The 20,048-nt window shown below is 43.5% G+C and overlaps 1 protein-coding gene across 2 annotated transcripts in view; it reads left to right on the top strand.

The window, feature by feature from the left end:
* Syap1 (synapse associated protein 1) overlaps window positions 1–19,192 on the top strand; it is a 34,113-nt gene extending 14,921 nt beyond the window's left edge. The window contains exons 5-9 of one of the 2 annotated variants that reach the window (XM_070040805.1): window positions 2,467–2,606; window positions 12,639–12,787; window positions 14,543–14,601; window positions 15,000–15,147; window positions 17,598–19,192. In XM_070040805.1, coding sequence (XP_069896906.1) covers window positions 2,467–2,606; window positions 12,639–12,787; window positions 14,543–14,601; window positions 15,000–15,147; window positions 17,598–17,725 — 624 coding nt within the window. In that variant the 3' untranslated portion in view covers window positions 17,726–19,192. The remainder of the gene's footprint in view (window positions 1–2,466; window positions 2,607–12,638; window positions 12,788–14,542; window positions 14,602–14,999; window positions 15,148–17,597) is intronic. The other variant, XM_070040806.1, reaches the window with a different exon arrangement.
* The last annotated feature ends 856 nt before the right edge of the window (window positions 19,193–20,048 follow it).

The raw sequence follows: 20,048 nt of genomic DNA, 5'->3' as shown, positions 1-20,048 counted from the left end.
CTTCAGCTCAAAACGAGCACTCTACCACTTGAGCAACAGCTCCACTTCTGGTTTTCTGGTGGTTTACTGGAGATGAGAGTCTCACCGACTTTTCTGCTCAGGCTGGCTTTGAACTGCAATCCTCAGATCTCAGCCTCCTGAGTAGCTAGGATTATAGGCATGAGCCACTGGCTTCTGGCCTGACAGTAATGTTTTGAGATACATTACCATAGGAAGTTTTTTAGGTAGCATTCTAGTTTCTGTGAAGGAAATGATTGTATTCTCTATTTTCTCTTTACCTATATGTACTTGTTGAAAATTGATAGGACAATATTCCACATGCTGGCCTGCAAAACTTTACCTGAAGACTTTGGAGGAAATGCAGCCAGACCAGCTAGCAATTGTTTGGTATCTGACAGTTTGCAAAAGCACTTTCCCACACACTACTCTATTGAACCTCACAGCACTTCTGTATAATAAGTCAGGCTTTTATCACCCTGAGACAAGTGAGAAGATTGAACAGAAATGCGGGTGATACCTTCATTTCCTCTCTGTATTCTCTACTCAACTGGCAGTGCTCAGAGAGTAAAGGCCAGGCTGATATTTCCACCCTAAGCAGCTAGCTCATTGCAAGGCACATAATTCCATCAATAGGAGCTTTTTTTCCCCCAGGATTTTTATTTTAATCCACTTTTTTTTTTCTGGAGGGAATGCAGATTGAATCTCAGGGTCCTGTATAGTTTAAACATGGTTCCTGCCACAGAGTTATACTACACCACCCCTGCCTCCACTGTTTTTTCTTCGTTTTTCTTTTATTAACATACATTAGCAACTACACAAGAGAAGAGTTTAAGCCAGGTGCTCATGGATCGTGCCTATAATTCTAGATACTCAGGAGGCTGTGATCTGAGGATCAAGCTTTAAAGCCAGTCTAGGCAGGAAAGTCTACAAGACAATTACCACCAATTAAGCACCAGAACAGCTGGGAGTGGAGCTGAGGCTCAAGTGGTAGAGCACTAGCCTTGAGCAAAAAGAGCTCAGGCCCTGAGTTAAAGCCCCAGGACCGGCACAAAAATAAAAGGAAATTTCATTGTGATACCTATTTAAATGACTATTAAAATGGGCCCAGTTAAATAAGTTATGGTAAATTACAGCTAATTTGATGTAAACATTGAAACCAAAAAGTTTTTCATGACCTTGAGTGAAAAAGAAAGTCAACCAATCATGGTATATGGAATACTTTCCTTTTTTTTATTTTTTATTTTATTTTTTGTGTCCGGTCATGGGGCCTGAACTCTGGGCCTGGGCACTGTCCCTCAGCTATTCAGCTCAAGGCTAGCACTCTACCACTTGAGCCACAGTGCCACTCCCGGCTTTTTTCTTTTTGCTTATGTGGTGCTGAGGAATCGAACCCAGGGCTTCATGCATGCAAGGCAAGTGCTCTACCACTGAGCCACCTTCCCAGCCCCTGTGGAATACTTTCCTATTGATATCAATTTATTTTTTGCCAGTTTGGGGCTTGAATTCATGGCCTGGCATTGTCCCTGAGCTTCTTTTTCTCAAGGCTAGCACTCTACCACTTGAGCCACAGTGCCATTTCCAGCTTTTTCTGTTTATGTGGTACTGAGGAGTCGAACCCAGATCTTCATTCATGCTAAGAAAGCATTCTACCACTAAGACACATTCCCAGTCCAGCCACATTCCCAGCCCTCTTTATATACCTAAAGGTACTTACTAAAACATGTGTTTTTATGATTCATAGCTATAATTTCCATGAGTTACATGATTAAATTTCCCAGCCTCCCAAGAGATTGGTGAGAAGTAGAAAACACATCAAAGGGCCAGGCACTGGTGGCTCCTGCCTGGACCCTACCTATTCAGGAAGCTGAGATCTGAAAGTTGTAGTTCAAAGCCAGACCAGGCAGGAAACTCCTTGCAACTCTTATCTCCAATTAACAACCAAAAAGCTGGAAGTGGAGCTGTGGCTGAAGCAGTAGAGCACTAGGCTTGAGCAAAAAAGCTCAAAGATAGCACCCAGGCCCTGAGTTCAAGCTCCAGGACACACACACACACACAAGAAAATACAAGAAAGACTGTTGTTCTCTCATCTGTTAATCAAGCAGGTCAGTGACAGATCAGTGAACTTTGTGGCTGAAACTTTTTGGTAGAATTCAATACTTTTTCATCAATAATACGCTGTGTTGGGCTGGGAAGGTGGCTCAGTGGGAGTACGCTTGCCTTGCATGCATGAGGCCCTGGGTTCAATTCCTCAGCACCACATAAGCAAAAAGAAAAAAGCCAGAAGTGGCGCTGTGGCTCAAGTGGTAGAGTGCTAGCCTTGAGCTGAAGAGCTGAGGGACAGCGCCCAGGCCCAGAGTTCAGGCCCCACGACCGGACCCCAAAAAAAAAAAATAATAATACACTGTGACCTGTTAATTGCATTTTGTGAATTTTCCCCTGTATTCTTCCTCCCCTTTTTCATCAAAGGATAAGAGGAATTTCCTTCGTGACCCACCAGCTGGTGTGCAGTTTAATTTTGAGTTTGATCAGATGTATCCAACTGCCTTGGTAATGCTGCAAGAGGATGAGCTGCTAAGCAAGATGAGATTTGACCTCGTTCCTAAATTGTAAGTACTGTGTTCTCAGACTAGAGTGGTGGCTGCATGCTGACATGCTTGCTGTTCTGAAAGGCCATGGTGATTGTACCATGCATAATATTAGTAAGAATGATTGAGAAGGGCTGGGAAGGTGTCTCAGTGATAGAGTGCTTGCCTTGCATGCATGAGGCCCTGGGTTCAATTCCTCAGTACCACATAAACAGAAAAAGCCAGAAGTGGCGCTGTGGCTCAAGTGGTAGAGCCCTAGCCTGAGCTAAAGAGCTGAGGGACAGGGCCCAGGCCCAGAGTTGAAGCCCCACAACTGAAAAATCAGAGAGAGACAGCGAGAGAGAGAGAGAGAGAGAGAGAGAGAGAGAGAGAGAGAGAGAGAGAGAGAGAGAGAGAGGAGAGAGAGAGGAAGAGGGAGAGGGGGAGAGGGGGAGAGGGGGGAAAGGGAGAGGGAGAGGGAGAATGGCCTCAAGAGTTTCTATTTGTAAAAAAAATAAGGCCAGAAACCCTGCAGCAGCTCCCAGCTGTCAGGATGCCAGGGAATGCAAACCAAAGGCAGGATATTTGGGGTGGGATGAGAAATGCTCTTTTATCCTAGTTAGAAGGTAGAATGGGCTGGGAATGTGGCTCAGTGGTAGAGTGCTTGCCTAGCATGCATGAAGAAGTCCTGGTTTTGATTTCTCAGTACCACACGAACAGAAAAAGCCGGAAGTGGTGCTGTGGCTTAAGTGGTAGAGTGCTAGCCATGAGCAAAAGAAGCTTAAGGACAGTGCCCAGGCCCTGAGTTCAAGCCCCAGGACTAGCAAAAAGAAAAAGTAGAATGGATTTTCCTTCAGAAACAGTAAATGTACCCTATGAGTCTGGAAAATATAATTCACATCTACAAAGCTCATCAGGACCTTTGCCTTTTCTCAAGCTGACCACATTTTGTATTCAGTAGCTGTGTGCTTGTTTTTCCTGTGGATTTTCCACCACCAAAGGTCCTTTCTTCCCCACTCTGAGAATCCCTACTGCTTAAAGCTCCAAAGCAAGCACATATTCTGTGATGCTTTTCCATGGCCCTATCAGCAGAGGGCACCCTTCTCTTCTGCAGTTTCCCTTGGGCTTAGTATCCCCATGAACGTGTGTGTGTGTGTGTGTGTGTGTGTGTGTGTGTGTGTGTGTGTGTGTGTGTGTGTGTGTGTGTGTGTGTGTGTGTGTGTGTGTGTGTGTGTGTGTGTGTGTGTGTGTGTGTGTGTGTGTGTGTGTGTGTGTGTGTGTGTGTCTCTCTCTCTCTCTCTCTCTCTCTCTCTCTCTCTCTCTCTCTCTCTCTCTCTCTCTCTCTCTCTCTCTCTCTCTCTCTCTCTCAGCCTGGGCTCTGTCCCTAAGCTTTTGCTGAAAGCTAGTGCTCTAACACCTAAGCCAAGTGCCACTTCCTGCTTTTTTTGAGTAGTTTAGTGGATTTAAGAATCTCACAGACTTTCCTTCCTGGAGTTGGCTTTTGAACTTTGATCTTCAGATCTCAGCCACCTCTGATCTCAAGATCCCAGATCTCAGCTAGGATTATAGGAATGAGCCACCAGTGCCTGGCTCAAACTGGGATTTATTTGTTTGTTTTTGTTTTGTTGGCCATGGGGCTGGAACTCAGGGCCTGGGTGTTGTCCCTGAGCTCTTTTTGCTCAAAGCACTCTACCAGTTAGAGCCACAGCTCCACTTCCAGTTTTCTAATGGTTAATTGGAGATAAGAGACTCACTGCCTAGTGCCAGTGGCTCACGCCTGTAATCCTCACTACTCAGGAGGCTGAAGTCTGAGGATCACGGTTCAAAGCCAGCCCAGGCAGGAAAGTCCACGAGATTCTTATCTCCAGTTAAACACCAGAAAACCATAAATGGCACTGTGGCTCAAGTGGTAGAGCGCTTGCCTTGAGCTGAAGAACTGAGGGACAGTGCCCAGGCCCAGAGTTCAAGCCACATGACAGACCAAAAAAAAAAAAAAAGAGTCTCACAGACTTTCCTGCCCCAGATGGCTTTGAACTGCTATCCACACATCTCAGTTTCCTGAGTAGCTAGGATTACAGGTGTATGCCACCAGTACCCAGATGTGCTGGTGGGTTTTTTTGTTTGTTTGTTTTAAATCAGCTTTCTTTCTTAATCTGTGGATATTCCAGCATTCTTTTCTTTTTTTTTTTTTTGGTTGGTCGTGGGGCTTGATCTCTGGGCCTGGGCACTGTCCCCCAGCTCTTCAGCTTAAGGCAAGCACTCTATCTCTTGAGCCACAGTGCTACTTCTGGTTTTCTTAGTGGTTTATTAGAGATAAGAGTCTCATGGACTTTCTTGCCCAGGGTGGCTTTGAACTGTGATCCTCAGATCTCAGCCTCCTGAGTAGCTAGGATTACAGGCATGAACCACAAGCACCCGGCTATTCCAGCATTCTTATTCTTGTTCTGTAGATGTAGGCTCTTACAGTTTCATGAAGAGAAAAAGTCTGATTTTCTCCAGATACTCTTCTGTGCAGTTTGCTCAGAATCTTTGGGTGACTGGAGGCCTGCCTCAATTGATAGTGCACTACTTACATAGCATGGGCAAGGCTCTACATTCAAGCCCCATTCTCTCTGCCAGAAAAGGATCTTTGGACTTGGCTGTTTTCATGTTGCAGATGCCCCTTACCCATCCTTCTGCACTAATGAGGCTGTATACTGAAAGGGTACTTGACCACTGCATGTTGGGAAGAGGCCCTTTAGACCAGAGACTCAATAGCTAAATAGCAGAAAGGCCTGACTTGTCACAGTCAATATATAGTCCATCCCGGACCCCTGTGGCTTTTGTATGGTGACACGTCCCAGTCTCAACTCTACCAGTCATGGCTCAGCCCCACATAGTAAACCATCTGCCTTTGCTTCATGACATGCGTTAGTTGTCTCTCCATACCTCTTGTATGGAGCCTAGCTGACCTTCATATGTGCCTGCTGCTACCTCTTGTTGCAAGGCCTTTCTGAGCGTCTACCCAGTAAGCAGGCCTGCTGCCCTCCTTCTAGCAGCTTTCTCTGCTCAGCAAGTAGATGACTATTTGCATATTGACTTTTCAGCATCCACTGTCCTTCCCTGGGATTTATCCATGTGATTCCTTTTCTGTTAATCTCTGCCGCATGTCTGTGGCATTTTCAGAGGGAGTACAGTGGGCACATATTTGTTTTGCTCTGTTTAGCTGTCCAGCCACAAAGGGATTGTCGCAAATGTTCTTGCCCTTAGGTCCACACAATAGCACAAAAGTGGCACTGTGGCTCAAGCGGTAGAGCACTCACCTTGAGCTGTAGAGCTCAGGACAGTACCCAGGCCCAGAGTTCAAGCCCCATGACCAACACGCACACACAAAAAGTCTCACATAACAGCACGTCTTGTCTGTATGAGAAAACCATTTTGGACATGTTTTTCTGGACTTGGCCAAACAGATATACAGACTCAATCTTCTCTCTCTCTCTCTCCCTCCCTCCCTCCCTCTCTTTTATTTTTGTCAGTTGTGGTGCTTGAACTCGGCCTGGGCACTATCTCATAGCTCTTCAGCTCAAGGCAAGTGTTCTACCACTTGAGCCACAGTGCCACTTCCAGTTTTTTGGTGGTTTATTGGAGATAGGAGTTTCACAGACTTTCCTGCTTTGGCTTGCTTTGAACCACCATCCTCTGATCTCAGCCTCCTGAGTAGCTAGGATTTCAGGCATGAGCCACTAGCACCAGCCTGTTTTGTTTTTGCTTTTCTTTTTTTTGCTGGTCCTGGGGCTTGGACTCAGCCTGTGCTCTGTCCCTAAACCTCTCTATGCTCAAGGCTAGCGCTCTACCACTTGAGCCACAGCACCACTTCCAGCCTTTTCTGTTTATGTGGTACTGAAGAATTGAACCCAGGGGTTCGTGCATACTAGGCAAGCACTCTACCACTAAGCCACATCCCCAGCCCTTTGTCTTTCTCTTTATTTTTCTCTTTCTCTTTTCCTTTTTTTGGCAGTACTGGGCTTTGAATTCAGCCTCACTAAGCAGGCTTTCTACCATTTGTGCCATGCCTCCAACATTTTTATTTTTCTTTCTAGTGAAACTCTTCTCCATAATTATTAGCACATTGATAGTTTTTACAGCTTTACCCTACCCTCCCAAAAGAGGAGTATGTGCTTTATGACCAAATTCTCATCACAGATTTTTTTTTATATAATAATAGGGTTTGATCTCAGGCCCATGTGCTTGCTAGCTTCCTAGGATGGAACTATACTACTTGAGCTATACCTCCATCTCTTCTTTTTTGCTGGTTATTTCATGATGGAGTCTAGCCAACTTTTTCTGCCCAGGCTGGCCTCAAACTGCGATCCTTCATATCTCAGCCTCTTGAGTAACTGGATTATAAATGTGAGCCACCAATGCCCCAGCGCAAATTCCAGCTTTAGACTATGTCTAAAATATTATCTTAAGGATATAAGGAAAAAAATGTGCCATCTCATATCTTAATTCATAATTCATTTGCTCATAAAACCCTAGGAATTAAGTCTTGTGTGTGTCTGCATGAAAAACAGACATACAGACAGACAGACAGACAGAAGGAGGGAGGGGGAAAGAGTTCCTTCATCTTAGAATTTTAGGTCAGGTCTCTTCTGTGTAATTGACTTAAAAGGATGAATATCAGGTATCTGGACTGAAGTATGTGCTCCAGACTTGTAGGCTCCATCAACTTGTCCATTCCTGACCATTCCAGTCTCTCTCAGCCAACACACATTGGGCTCCCTACTGTGACTCTCATGTCAAGGTTCAAGAGACTCCTGAGTTGTTGGGACCTGTAGCCTAGAGTGCTTATGGCAGGATGTAACATCCATAGTTTTGGTTCTTGATGATTCTGGAGACTCTACTGCCAACAGTAATTTTAAATTTTTCAAAGTGTTTGAGAATTGTTTGGCAATTGCCACTTCTGATTTCTCACAGACTAAGCACTTTAAAATTTGTTGTTGTTGGTCATGGTGCTTGAACTGAGGATGTTGGCATTCTTCCTGAGCTCTTTTGCTCAAGGCTAGCACTCTACCACTTTGAGCCACAGTGCTGGTTTTCTGGTGGTTAATTGGCAATAAGAGTCTCATAGACTGTACTGCTTAGGCTGAGATTTGAGAATCTGAGTAGCTAGAATTAAAGGCATGAGCCACCAGAGCCTGGTAGACTGAGTGCTTTAATTCCAGTTTTCTACTGCTGGTTTTGAGGATCATTTAGAAATTATGGGGACTGGAATATGGGGACTTTATCGAGGGGGTAGATTGAGACAGGGTCTCAGTATGTAGATCATGCTGGCTTGGAATCTGCTTTCAAGATTGGGATTACAGGCATCTCAACACTTGACTTTACTTACCACATTTTGTAAGCCCTTATCTGTTAGAAATGCTTACTGAAATATTATGGATGAAAGGATATGACATCTGACTTTTCCTTAAAATTTTGCAACCCTTACCTAAAGGAAAGCATGTGTACAGGAGAGAGGAAAATATGCTGATAATCATGGAACTTAAGTTCTATATATGGAGTTCATTTTTGTAGTCTTTCTGCGCTTTCTGCTTTTATTTTGTTGAAAATTTCCATAGTAAAACAAATCTGAGCCATGCATGATAGTACCTGCCTATAAACCCAGCACTCAGAAGGCTAAGGCAGGAGAATTGTTAGTTAAGGCCAGGCCTATGGTGAGACAGTGTCAGAAAATAAAACCCCACACACAATCTAAAAACAAGCCAGCCATCACACACAAATACAGGGCTTCTGAACTTCCCCTGACACCCAGATGTGCAACATGATCATTTGAGATATTCTGTCTGGACAGAAGGAATCAGTATTTATGAACACTTTAGAAAATAGTACATTTGCTCTGTATTTTCAAATGTACATTAGTATGTTAGCACTTCCCTGTGACAACCTAATGTAAGACCCAGATGAGGCTCCATTGTGTATTGTCCTCAGGCTTTGAAAGCCCAAGGCTAGAAAGGACTTGTGACATTTCCCCCGTTTTTCCCAAAGGATGTTCACAGATTACTAAGGCCCTAAAGTAGACAATGAAAGTGGAAGTAGTCCAGTAAACCAGGAGGTGTTGTGCTCAGTTATTGCGTTATCAGAAAACATCTTGGAACCTTTGGTATAATCTTCTCTATTGTGATGGGAACGATTTCTGATTTATGCAGTATGCCTCTTTCATATCAAGAGGGAGGGTCTATGAAAGTCCAGGAGTCTGAGATCTGAGGATCACAGTTCAATGCCAGCCTAGACAAGAAAGTCCATGAGACTCTTATTTCCAATTAAGCACCAAGAAAAGTTGGAAGTAGAGTTGTGACTCAAGGGTTAAAAAGTTCAGGGACAGCCGGGCGCTGGTGGCTCACGCCTGTAATCCTAGCTACTCAGGAGGCTGAGATCTGAGGATCGCGGTTCAAAGCCAGCCCGGGCAGGAGAGACCGTGAGACTCCTATCTCCAATAAACCACCAGAAAACCGGAAGTGGCGCTGTAGCTCAAGTGGTAGAGCGCTCGCCTTGAGCTGAAGAGCTGAGGGACAGCGCCCAGGCCCAGAGTTCAAGCCCCACGACCGACAAAAAAAAAAAAAAAAAAAAAAAAGTTCAGGGACAGCAACCAGGCTCTTAGTTCAGGCCCTAAGACTCCAAAATAATAATACTAATAAAAGTGGCTTTAAATGCCAGTGTCTCACTCCTATAATCCTGGCTACTCAATAGACTGAAATGTGAGGATCATGGTTTGAAGCCAGCCTGGGTAGGAAATTCCATGAGAACTCCAGTTCACCACAAAAAAAAAAAAAAACAGAAGTAGAGCTGTGATTCAAGTGGTTCAGGGTAAAGCCCTGAGTTCAAGCCCCAGTACTGGATCATATAAACATACACACAGACACAAATATACCCATATACCCTCTGTAATTAGTATTTTTAAGCAGGGCCTTTTTTTTGTCAGTCGTGGGGCTCGAACGCTGGGCTTGGGCATTGTCCCTCAGCTCTTCAACTCAAGGCCAGCGCTCTACCACTTGAGCTACAGTGCCACTTCCAGTTTTCTGGTGGTTTATTGGAGATGAGAGTCTCACGGTCTTTCCAAGCCCAGGCTGGCTTTGAACCACGATCATCAGATCTCAGCCTCCTGAGTAGCTAGGATTACAGGTGTGAGCCACCAGCACCCGGCAAGCAGGGACTTTGGGAACTATTAATACTACATTCTTCAGCAAACATTCTATGCATTCTTATATTTCTATCCATTAAGACTTTTTTGGGGGGGTCGGTCATGAGGCTAGTATTCGGGGCATGGGTGCTGTCTCTGAGCCCTTTTATTCAAAGCTAGCACTCTACCACTTTGAACCACAGCTCAACTTCCACTTTTCTGGTGGTTAATTGGAGGTACCAGTTTCACAAACTTTCCTTCCTAAGTTGGCTTTGAACCACAATCCTCAGATCTCAGCCTCCTGAGTAGCTAGGATTACAGGCGTGAGCCACTAGTGTCTGGCAACTCATGCTTTTTTTTTTTTATCCTGGGGCTTGAACTCTGGGCCTGGGCACTGTCCCTGAGCTTCTTTTGCTCAAGGCTAGCACTCTACCACTTGATCCACAGTGCCACTTCTGGCTTTTTTCTGTTTATGTGGTACTGAGGAATCGAACCCAGGGCTTCATGCATGCAAGGCAAGCACTCTACCACTGAGCCACCTTCCCAGCCTGACTCATGCTTTCTATGCAGTGGATAACCTGTTATTATTTATTGATGCTCAAATTATCCTTTCGGTGAGCAGCAACCAGCTGAAACTGACTTCTGTCATTCAGCTCATCCCCATCACTGTTAAATGCTTATTTTCTCTCCAGGCTCATCTTGTTCTTTCCCTTCTGTAATCCTAGGATCAGCCATTTTCCATGGAGTGAGAGCTTGCCCCTTTTAGTGGAAAATAGTATTTAGAAAGCACCTACTGTTCTCCTTGGCCATTGCGGTTGTCACTCTTCCTCACCCTGTCAGAGGACATAGCTAGCGAGTGTGTATGTGCTCATTTATATATCCGTGCAATGAACACTCTGCCACTCTGTGCTTGTGATGATACCTAACAAGGAAGATCACTGCCATTTTTCCTCCTGCCATCTTTCTAACTCCCTTTTCTACCTTTAATCTTTTTGCCTTTTTAATCTCTCTGCAGGTAACCAAGCTCTTTTGCCTCCATTCTCTCCTCTACTTGGACTCCCTTCTCTCCCTGCTTGGCTCTCACACTCCATTCCAAAGCACTTTACTCCACTTGGAGCACCAGTACTGCATGCCAGACAAGTCTAATATGCAGCCAAGTTTGAGAACCACTGAGAGTTCTCTGGTTGAACTTTAATTCAGCAGGGGTGGGAGGGTTAGGTATTTCTGCTTTTCTGTGTTTTTTGTTGTTGTTGTTTTGTTTTGTTTTTTTTTGCCAGTCCTGGGACTTGAACTCAGGGCCTGAGCCATGTCCCTGAGCCTCTTTTTGCTCAAGGCTAGCACTCTACCACTTGAGCCACAGCACCACTTCTGGCTTTTTCTGTTTATGTGGTACTGAGGAATGGAACCCAGCGGTTCCTGCATGATAGGCAGCACTCTACCACTGAGCCACATTCCCAGCCTCTCTGTTTGGTTTTGTTTTGTTTTTATGATTGTCCTGTGGTTTGAACTCAGAGCCTGGGCATGTCCCCTGAGCTTTTGTGCTCAAGGCTAGCACTCTAGACTTGAGTCACACTTCTGGCTTTTTTTTTTTTTTGGTACCTGTCCTGGGCTTGAACTCAGGGCCTGAACGCTGTCTTGGAGCTTTTGTGCTCAAGGCTAGTACTCTACCAATTTTAGCCACAACTCCACTTCCAGCTTTTTTGTGGTTAATTGGAAATAAGAATCTCAAAAACTTTCATGCCCAGGCTGGCTTTGAACTACAATCCTCAGATTTCAGCCTCCTGAGTAGCTAGAATCACAGGCATAAGCCACAAGCATCAGGCCAAGCGTCCTTCCAAATTTTTGGTGGTTATCTGGAGGTAAGAGTCTTATGGACTTTCCTGTACAGGCTGGCTTCTGTGATCCTCAGATCTCAAGATTTGAGTCTCCTGTGTAGCTAGGGTTACAGGTGTGAGCCACCAGTGCCTGGCCAGGGTTATGTTTGTTTTTGTTTTTTAATCAATTAGAGGACTTGCCTCACATGTGTGATGTTCTAAGTACCATTCCCAGCATCACACACACACACACACACACAAAACCTCCTATAAACCATTTCACAACTCATTGCTCTTACTAGTTGCTAGTTTTTAGTACGCCACCAACCATTTTGTTTCATAAAGAACAACACCCACAGTGCTTTCTTAGTGCTGAAAAGCACGTAATAGCCCAGGAATCAGGAGATATCTTTGGAGTCCTGGCTCTGCCTCTAGCTCTAGGTTAGTCACACTGCCTTACTACCACCATGCCTTTTCTTTCTGCCAATGGCTCTGTTGATGTCATTTGTACCTAGAAATGCTGAGGTCTCAGTGCCTTTCCGTAACTTGCTTATTGTTGCTGTCCCTGTTGTGTTTATCCTGTTGTTCAACTTTCCCTTGTAAAGCAAATGCAAATGTCCTTTGAACCTCACTGGGATTGCATAGTGCTCCTGAATGTCTTGCATTCCAGGGGCCAGGGGTGTAGCTCTTGTGGTACAGTGCCTGTGTTGTGCAAGTGTGAAGCTCTGAATTCCATCCGTAGTACTAAAGAAACAAAGAGCTCATGCCTGTAATCCTAGCTATTCAGGAGGCTGAGATCTGAGGGCAGGAAAGTCCAAGAGACTTATCTCCAATTAACCACAAAAAGCCAGAAGTGAAGCTGGGGCTCAAGTGGTAGAGTACTAGCCTTGAGCAAATAGAGCTCAGAGACAGTGCCCAGGCCCTGAGTTGAAGGACTGGCAGAAGGGAGGGAGGGAGGGAGGGAGGAAGGAAAGGAGGAAGAAAGGTAGGAGGAAAGAGAGGAGAGGAGAGGAAGGGGGAGAGGGAGAGGGAGAGGGAGACGATTGACTCCAGTCTCTGCTGTACAGCATTCTCACATGTGCCCCTCTGTGTCTTTCAAAGGGTGAAGGAAGAAGTGTTTTGGAGAAACTACTTTTACCGTGTCTCCCTGATTAAGCAGTCAGCACAGTTGACTGCCCTGGCTGCCCAGCAGCAGGCCTCTGGAAAGGAAGAGAAAGGCAATGGCAGTGAGGATGGTTTGCCCCTGACAGGTAAACTCCAGAGGAAGCGATCACTGTGGCCAAAAAAATAATTACTGTAAAAAATATTCTTAGGTGACTTAGTGTCTTGTATGTGTGCCAAATATGTGGACATCGCCATGTAGAAAACTTCTTTTCAAAGGAAATGGGCATTCTTCTCTGTTGCTGTCTCTCTGACACAGCTTATGTGTTTTCTTTTTTTCTTCTCTCTCTCTTTTCTCGTTCCTTTTATTTCTCTCTCCAATGTCTACGTCTCTTTTTGCCATTACCGTGTGACTTTTTCTAGCTTCTGTCTGCCACTCTGATTTAGTCTCCTCCTCCTCTGTGTGTCTTAGACTTTCTTACATCCTGGCTTCTTCAGAATGTGTGATCTGTAGAACAGAGCTCCAGTCCACTCTGAGTCACCAGCTCTGAGCTTGGCACTGTCAATTTAGACATCTGACACCTTATTCTTGTGACACACGAATCCTGGTTGTAAGGCAAAGTGTTTGATAATATCATCAACCGTTTGCCATCTATAATGAGATGCAATAGTATCAACAACCATTTGCCAGCAAATGAGAAATGGTGTTTGTATAATTTAATATTTTCATGAGTACCTACTGCACATAGGTAATTCACCACCAGACTCTAATCCCATAAGAAGTAGGGTAATTTTATTTGTGGAATTAAGCAAGACAGGATGTCCAAAAGTACAGCTTGTATAACTAGGAAAGCCTCTGAAATTGCATTTAGAGGCAGGTAAATGAATGAAATTCATTCAGTAAGGGGCTGGGAAGGTGGCTCAGAGGTAGAGCGCTTGCCTTGCATGCCTGAGGCCCTGGGTTCAATTCCTCAGCACCACATAAGCAAAAAGAAAAAAGCCAGAAGTGACACTGTGACTCAAGTGGTAGAGCGCTGGCCTCGAGCTGAAGAGCTGAGGGACAGCACCCAGGCCCAGAGTTCAGGCCCCATGACTGGACCTCCCCCCCCAAAAAAAGAAATTCATTCAGTAAAATTGGTCATTTTGCATAGATGTTAACATCCATTCAATGGTCTATCATTCCTTCTCATTCCTTAGTATTACTTTTATTCCTGAATGCCATTTTACCAAATACTGCTTGTTTAGCAAATGGACATGAGACAGCATTCAAGCATTTACTGTCTGTAAAGTCAACTAGAGAAAACACAGCTGAGAGAAAGAATACCAGGCTTGACTGTTACATGTTCATTTCTGCTTTCTAGTAGCGGAGAACTTGGTAAATAATGTTATTCCCTTTATCCTAAAAGAAAGAGCACAATAAATTTTGCCAACACTGAAGTCCAAAATCACTTCCTGCTGGAAATTTTATAGAGAAGGTACATTGAATATGGTAACATATTAAAAATATCCCTCAAAGTAAAAGGTCAAGATGGTTGCACCTGACTGTTTTCTTCATAAAATACATAAGAAGGGGCTAGAAATGTGGCTTACTGGTAGAGTGCTTGCCTAGCATGCATGAAGCCCTACGTTCAGTTCCTCAGTACCACATAAACAGAAAAAGCCAGAAGTGGTGCTGTCAAGGGGTGAAAGGGTAGAGTACTAGCCTTGAGCAAAAGAAGCTCAGGGACAGTGCCCAAGCCCTGAGTTCAAATCCCAGGACTGGCAAAAGAAAAAAAAGCCAATCTTAAAGCTTATTTCTGAAAATGATTTAGGATCATTATACTTATAGATATTTTAGCTGTTATTGTAATATATACTCAGAACTGAATCAAGCAATTATTGTCTCTTTTATTCTCACTTCTTAGAGGCAGTACGGCCCAAAACGCCACCTGTCGTAATCAAATCTCAGCTTAAATCTCAAGAGGTAATACAGTTTTACATTGTACCTAGTAGTTAATGTCTGGAAATGTAGTAACTGGGTTAACTATCTCTGATGCCATTTAACACTGAAGAGGATGGGTTGATCTGTTTGGAAGATGATGACTCCAGTACCAGAAGAGTCAACGACCTATAGCTGACACACAAGGCGATTTACTGCCATACATAATTCTCAGTGTGCTCATTAGGGATTTTAGCAAATGGTCAGAGTGATCTCAGCTAGGAAGGAGAGTAATAGCCTCAGGTGGTAACTCATTAAGTTACCAAGCAACTACAAGTTAGTATTACAGCCAGCAAAACTTAGGTTGTCGTACATTCTGAGACAACCATAAGCATGCATGTCACATAGAGAACACCAACAAGAGCTCTCTTGTCCCATTTCAGGATGAGGAGGAAATTTCTAGTAGCCCTGGGGTTTCAGAATTTGTCAGTGATGCCTTTGGTGCTTGCAACTTAAATCAGGAAGATTTAAGAAAAGAAATGGAGCAGCTTGTACTTGACAGAAAGGAAGAGGAGACAACTGTACTAGACGGTAAACAATTTTTTTTAATGAAACTTTAACCTTTTCCCAAATTTCAAAGTTGATTGTGTAAAAGTGTTAACGGCAATTGGTCAAAAATATGTTGCAAACTTTGAGCCAGGGATGTTGGTGACTCAACACTCTCACTCTAGCTACGTGAGAGGCTGAGAACTGGAGGATCAGGGTTTGAGGCTAGCCTGAACAAGAAAAGTCTGTGAGACTCCATCTCCATGGACAGGAAACTGGACACAGTGGCACACACTTGTGATCCCAGCAAGGATGAAGAGCCTAAAGGTGGACAGATTACAGCTTAAGCAAATGCCTGGGAGAATCCTAAAAGTAACTAGTGAAAAACAGAGCTGGGGGCATATCTCAGCTGTATTGTACCAGCCTAACAAGCACAAGGCCTTGAGTTCAAACCCCCAGTACCACTAGAAAAGATGCACACAAAGAGCATCATTTCCAGAAAGGAACAGCCTGCCTTTTAAAAACTAATTGTAGCTAGGCACTGTTGGCTCACACCTGAAATTCTAGCTGCTCAGGAGGCTGAGATGTGAGGATGGCAGTTCATAGCCATCCTAGGCAGAAATCTGTAACATTTCTTGAGGGGACTTCTTGTATTCCTTCGGCACATTGGGCCAAGTTACTGGCTACCTACTGCATGAAACAAAAGGATCGAGTCCATCACTATCAAATGAAGAGTTTTCTGATGCCATCTCAGACTTAAAATGCATCCAGAAAGCCAGCTGTCCTCACAGTTGTGTAGAGTGCCAGCTAGAACAGGAGCCTGGAAAGGGGAACCTGAACACTGTCTGCATGCTGCCGCAGCCAGGAAGAAGTCTGAAGGACAGATTTGAGAAGAAAAGGGAGGAGGAGTGAGGGACTAGCCAGGTCAGTGAAAACCTGTATTGTGTAGGCCCGCAGAGCCTGTCTGGAGATAGTCTTACTGTGTAACCCAGACTGGCCTTGAGCTTTTGATCCTCTTGTCTTGGTCTCCCCAGTGCCAACCCCGACTGGTTTCTGATAAGACATAGCCTCTGATCATCACAAAAGCAAGGAGCTCTTAAGCCCATACATTTCTGGCAGCTGTCTCTCTTTTTTCTGGTGATTGTACCCCTAGCAGAAGCCACAGGGGCCAGCAGGATTCCTAAGGCTTTACTGCTCCAGGGGAACTGAATTTTCTCTGAATTCCAGCCTGAGTGATGATTTGGACTATATCATATTCTGCATATTGGCTCAACCAGCTAAGGTGTAGGCTACTTAAGGACAGTTCCATGTTGCCTCTGTCCCTTCACAGGCAGCTTAGAACTCAGCAAGCACTTAATGAAGTACTTGTGAGATTGGTGCTTTCCCATACAGTATGCAAGGTCTTTTCCTTGGTCACTGCTTCAGGAAAACTAAAAAAAACGCTTTTATTTTATTCTCATTTCAACTATAGCTACTAAAAGGGTATGTGTGTGTATGTCTGTGCTTTGTATGTGTGTATGTGTACATGAGAGAGAAAGAAAAGAGAGTGAGCCCAGTTCTATAGGTCCTAAATAAGTGTTAACTGGTTTTGCTACCATTATCCTCATTCATAGTGGTAAAGATTAATTTGCAACCAAATATTATGAATTACTCATTTAAATAAAAGGAAAAACAACAGCTTAGGTAAACAAAATGTACAATTATCTGATAGCTTTGGTTCTGCATTAACAAGTTTATCTTTCTAATTACATTGTTCCTTGGTCTCTGTTAAAAGTTCATTCCAAGGGCTGGGAAGGTGGCTCAGTGGTAAAGCGCTTGCCTTGCATGCCTGAAGCCCTGGGTTCGATTCCTCAGCACCACATAAGCAAAAAGAAAAAAGCCGGAAGTGGTGCTGTGGCTCAAGTGGTAGAGCGCTAGCCTTGAACAGAAGAGCCGAGAGACAGCAGCGCCCAGGCCCAGAGTTCAGGCCCCACAACCGGACCAAAAAAACAAGAAAAAAGTTCATGCCAAGCCAGGCCCCTGTGGCTCATACTTTTAGTCTTAGCTACTCAGGAGGCTGAGATCTGAAGATCCAGGTTAAAGCCAACTCAGGCAGGGAAGTCCATGAGACTCTTATCTCCAATTAACCAGAGAAGCCTAGAAATGAAACTGGCTCAAGTGGTAGAGTGCCAGCCTTGAGCAAAAAAAGCTAAGAGATGGTGCCCAGGCCCTGAGTTCAAGTCCCAGGACTGGCAAAAAAAAAAAAAAGTGTTTTCCTAAGCACTTACACTGAAGATGCCTGAGACATTGAAAGCACTTACACTGAAGATGCCTGAGACATTGAACTAGGGTTGTGGCTTGTGGGAAGCCCTGGGTTCCACCTCCAGCACAGGAGAAAAACGAAAGAAGGAACTACTATGATGAGGACTTTTGTTGGTAAAGTTGACTGAATTGGTATCACCAGCTTTAAGAATTCAGAGAGAATCTTTGTTTTCCTTCCCCTTTGTTTCTTGTAGAGGATTCTGCTGATTGGGAAAAGGAGCTACAACAAGAACTTCAGGAGTATGAAGTGGTGGCAGAGTCTGAGAAGCGGGATGAAAGCTGGGATAAAGAAATTGAGAAGATGCTCGAAGAGGAAAATTAGATATCTCTGGAAATAAAAGAGTCTTAAACATTGTGCAAACGTACATTAAATTCTAAATGTTGGCATTCACCGAATCAAAAGACACAAGAGTATAACTCTATATGATTCAAAATTATTCTTTTTTTTTTGAAGCTAAAATTTACCTCTTCTGCTTTCATTAAAAGTATATACAACAATTATTCTAATAGTCAAGAAAAGGGTTGTAACATTTGTTTCAGATAAATTGAATTATAGTTGTTCTTATAGCTAGTATAGACATCTTTGCACCAGAGCTTCAAGTAAAATTTTAGAATTTTGTTTTGATGAAGTCAAAAATATAATTTATTCTTCAGTCATGCTTTTCTAAATATGTGTAGCATCTTTGCACTTCTGTTATACATGAATGTTTTAAGTACTTACCTAATGGATTAATTACTATCAGAGTGACCAAATTGTACCAAAGAACTGAAGCGGAAGCACTTTCAGAACTATTTTCTTGCTAGGTGTTTTCTAAAATTCCATCTAAAGGCCAAACGGTAAAATATTAAGCTAATTCTAATACTACAAACATCATCCAGTTAAGAAACACTGCAGGGCTGGGGCTCTAGCTCAGTATTCCAGTGCTTGCCTAGTATGCACAAGGCCCTGGATTTAATCCAGCACTGACATTTTTTTAAAAATAGAAAAATAAATACTGTGTAAAAATATTTGCTTTTTTAAAAATTGATTTTTCCATAGGCCTTTTTTGTCTTTTTTCTTTTAGTGCTGATATGGGGCTAAACTCAGGGCCTTGCTCACTCTTGTACCCTTTCCCTCCGTCCTTCCCCTCTCCCCTCCTCTACCTCCTCCTCCTCCTCCTCCTTCTTCCCCCTCCTCTCTCACTTTCTCTCTATCTCTTTCTCTACCTTCTTACTTGGACAGGTGTGCTACCACTTGAGCCACACTTCCAGCCCAGCATTTTCCTAGTTAATTGGAAATGAAGTCTCTTAGACTTTTATGCTCAGGCTGGTTTCTAACCTTGAATCCTCAAGGTCTCAGTCTCCTTTGTAACTAGAACTACACACAAGAGCCATATGCACCTGGCTCTCATTTAAAAACAAAAACAAAAACTATACCACAGATTTTACAGCAAGGTTTTTGTAGAGTGGAACCTTCTGTTACCCTTTTTTGTATTAATAGTCTTCAGAATTATGTTTATCTTAGTCTTTTGTTCCCATTGTAATGCTCATTACATATGAATGTTATAACTTTGTCTTAACTACATTGTTATTCTCTTTAGAATTATATTCCTCTTAAGTACAAATTCTGGAACTTAATGATTAATCCTTGTATTCTTCTATACCAATAGGCTCCTGTTGTTCAGAGAATATAATTTTAAGAGCAATCACTGTTAGATAACTTCCTCAACTTTTACTTCCTGACCCTTTCATATTTTTCATAGAGCCGTTAATTCATAAAGGGGAATAAAACCAAGACATTGCTTTATAAGAAAAATGTATATATTTATATTCTTGGGCCCTTTGGCAAAGGTACTCAATGAGAATTGGGACTTGATGTAAGCTTTACACTCCTGTAAGTCATTGGAGATATGCAATGTGAATGTATGTGCTAGACTGCCTCTCTCAGCCAGTATTGCAATAACCTCATGTTCTATGAATCCACTGACTGCCATCATCAAAAAATTTCCACTTGGGCTGGGAAGGTAGCTCAGTGGTAGAGCACTTGCCTTGCATGCATGAGGCCCTGGGTTCGATTCTTCAGCACCACATAAGCAAAAAGAAAAAAGCCGGAAGTGGTGCTGTGGCTCATGAGGTAGAGCACTAGCCTTGAGCTGAAGAGCTGAGGGACAGCGCCCAGGCCCAGAGTTCAGGCCCCACGACCGGACCCAAAAAAAAAAAAAAATTCCACTTGCATGGGCTGGGAATGTGGCTTAATGATAGAATGCTTGCCTAGCATGCATGATGTCCTGGGTTTGGTAGAACACTAGCCTTGAGCTTAAGAGCTCAGGGACAGCACCCAGGCCTAGAGTTCAAGCCTCACAACTGACCAAAAACAAAAGATTTCCACTTGGAGGTGGGCTTCCAAGATGACTGGCAACTTCTGAAGTAGCTCAAATGAAGGAAAAATAATTTTGTCTCATAAGTTTGCTAGTGGAAAAGAAATGCATTAAATGTTTTTTAAGCAACTAAAAATCCTAAATGCAAGCAGAGGAGGACTTGGTAGTGCCTGGCTCATATGAAAAAAAAAAAAAGCAAAGAGGTCAGAGAAAGAAAAAGCACTAAAATGCCAATAGAAGTATGCCAAGGTTAGTACTATCAGTTTACATGATGCAATTGGCCAGCAA

Source organism: Dipodomys merriami, unplaced genomic scaffold (genome assembly GCF_024711535.1).
Source record: "Dipodomys merriami isolate MVZ:Mamm:240054 unplaced genomic scaffold, mDipMer1.0.p SCAF_3, whole genome shotgun sequence".
Classification (NCBI taxonomy): Eukaryota; Metazoa; Chordata; class Mammalia; order Rodentia; family Heteromyidae; genus Dipodomys; species Dipodomys merriami.
The sequence above is the reverse complement of the archived record's forward strand: the minus strand, read 5'-3'. Positions and strand labels throughout refer to the sequence as shown.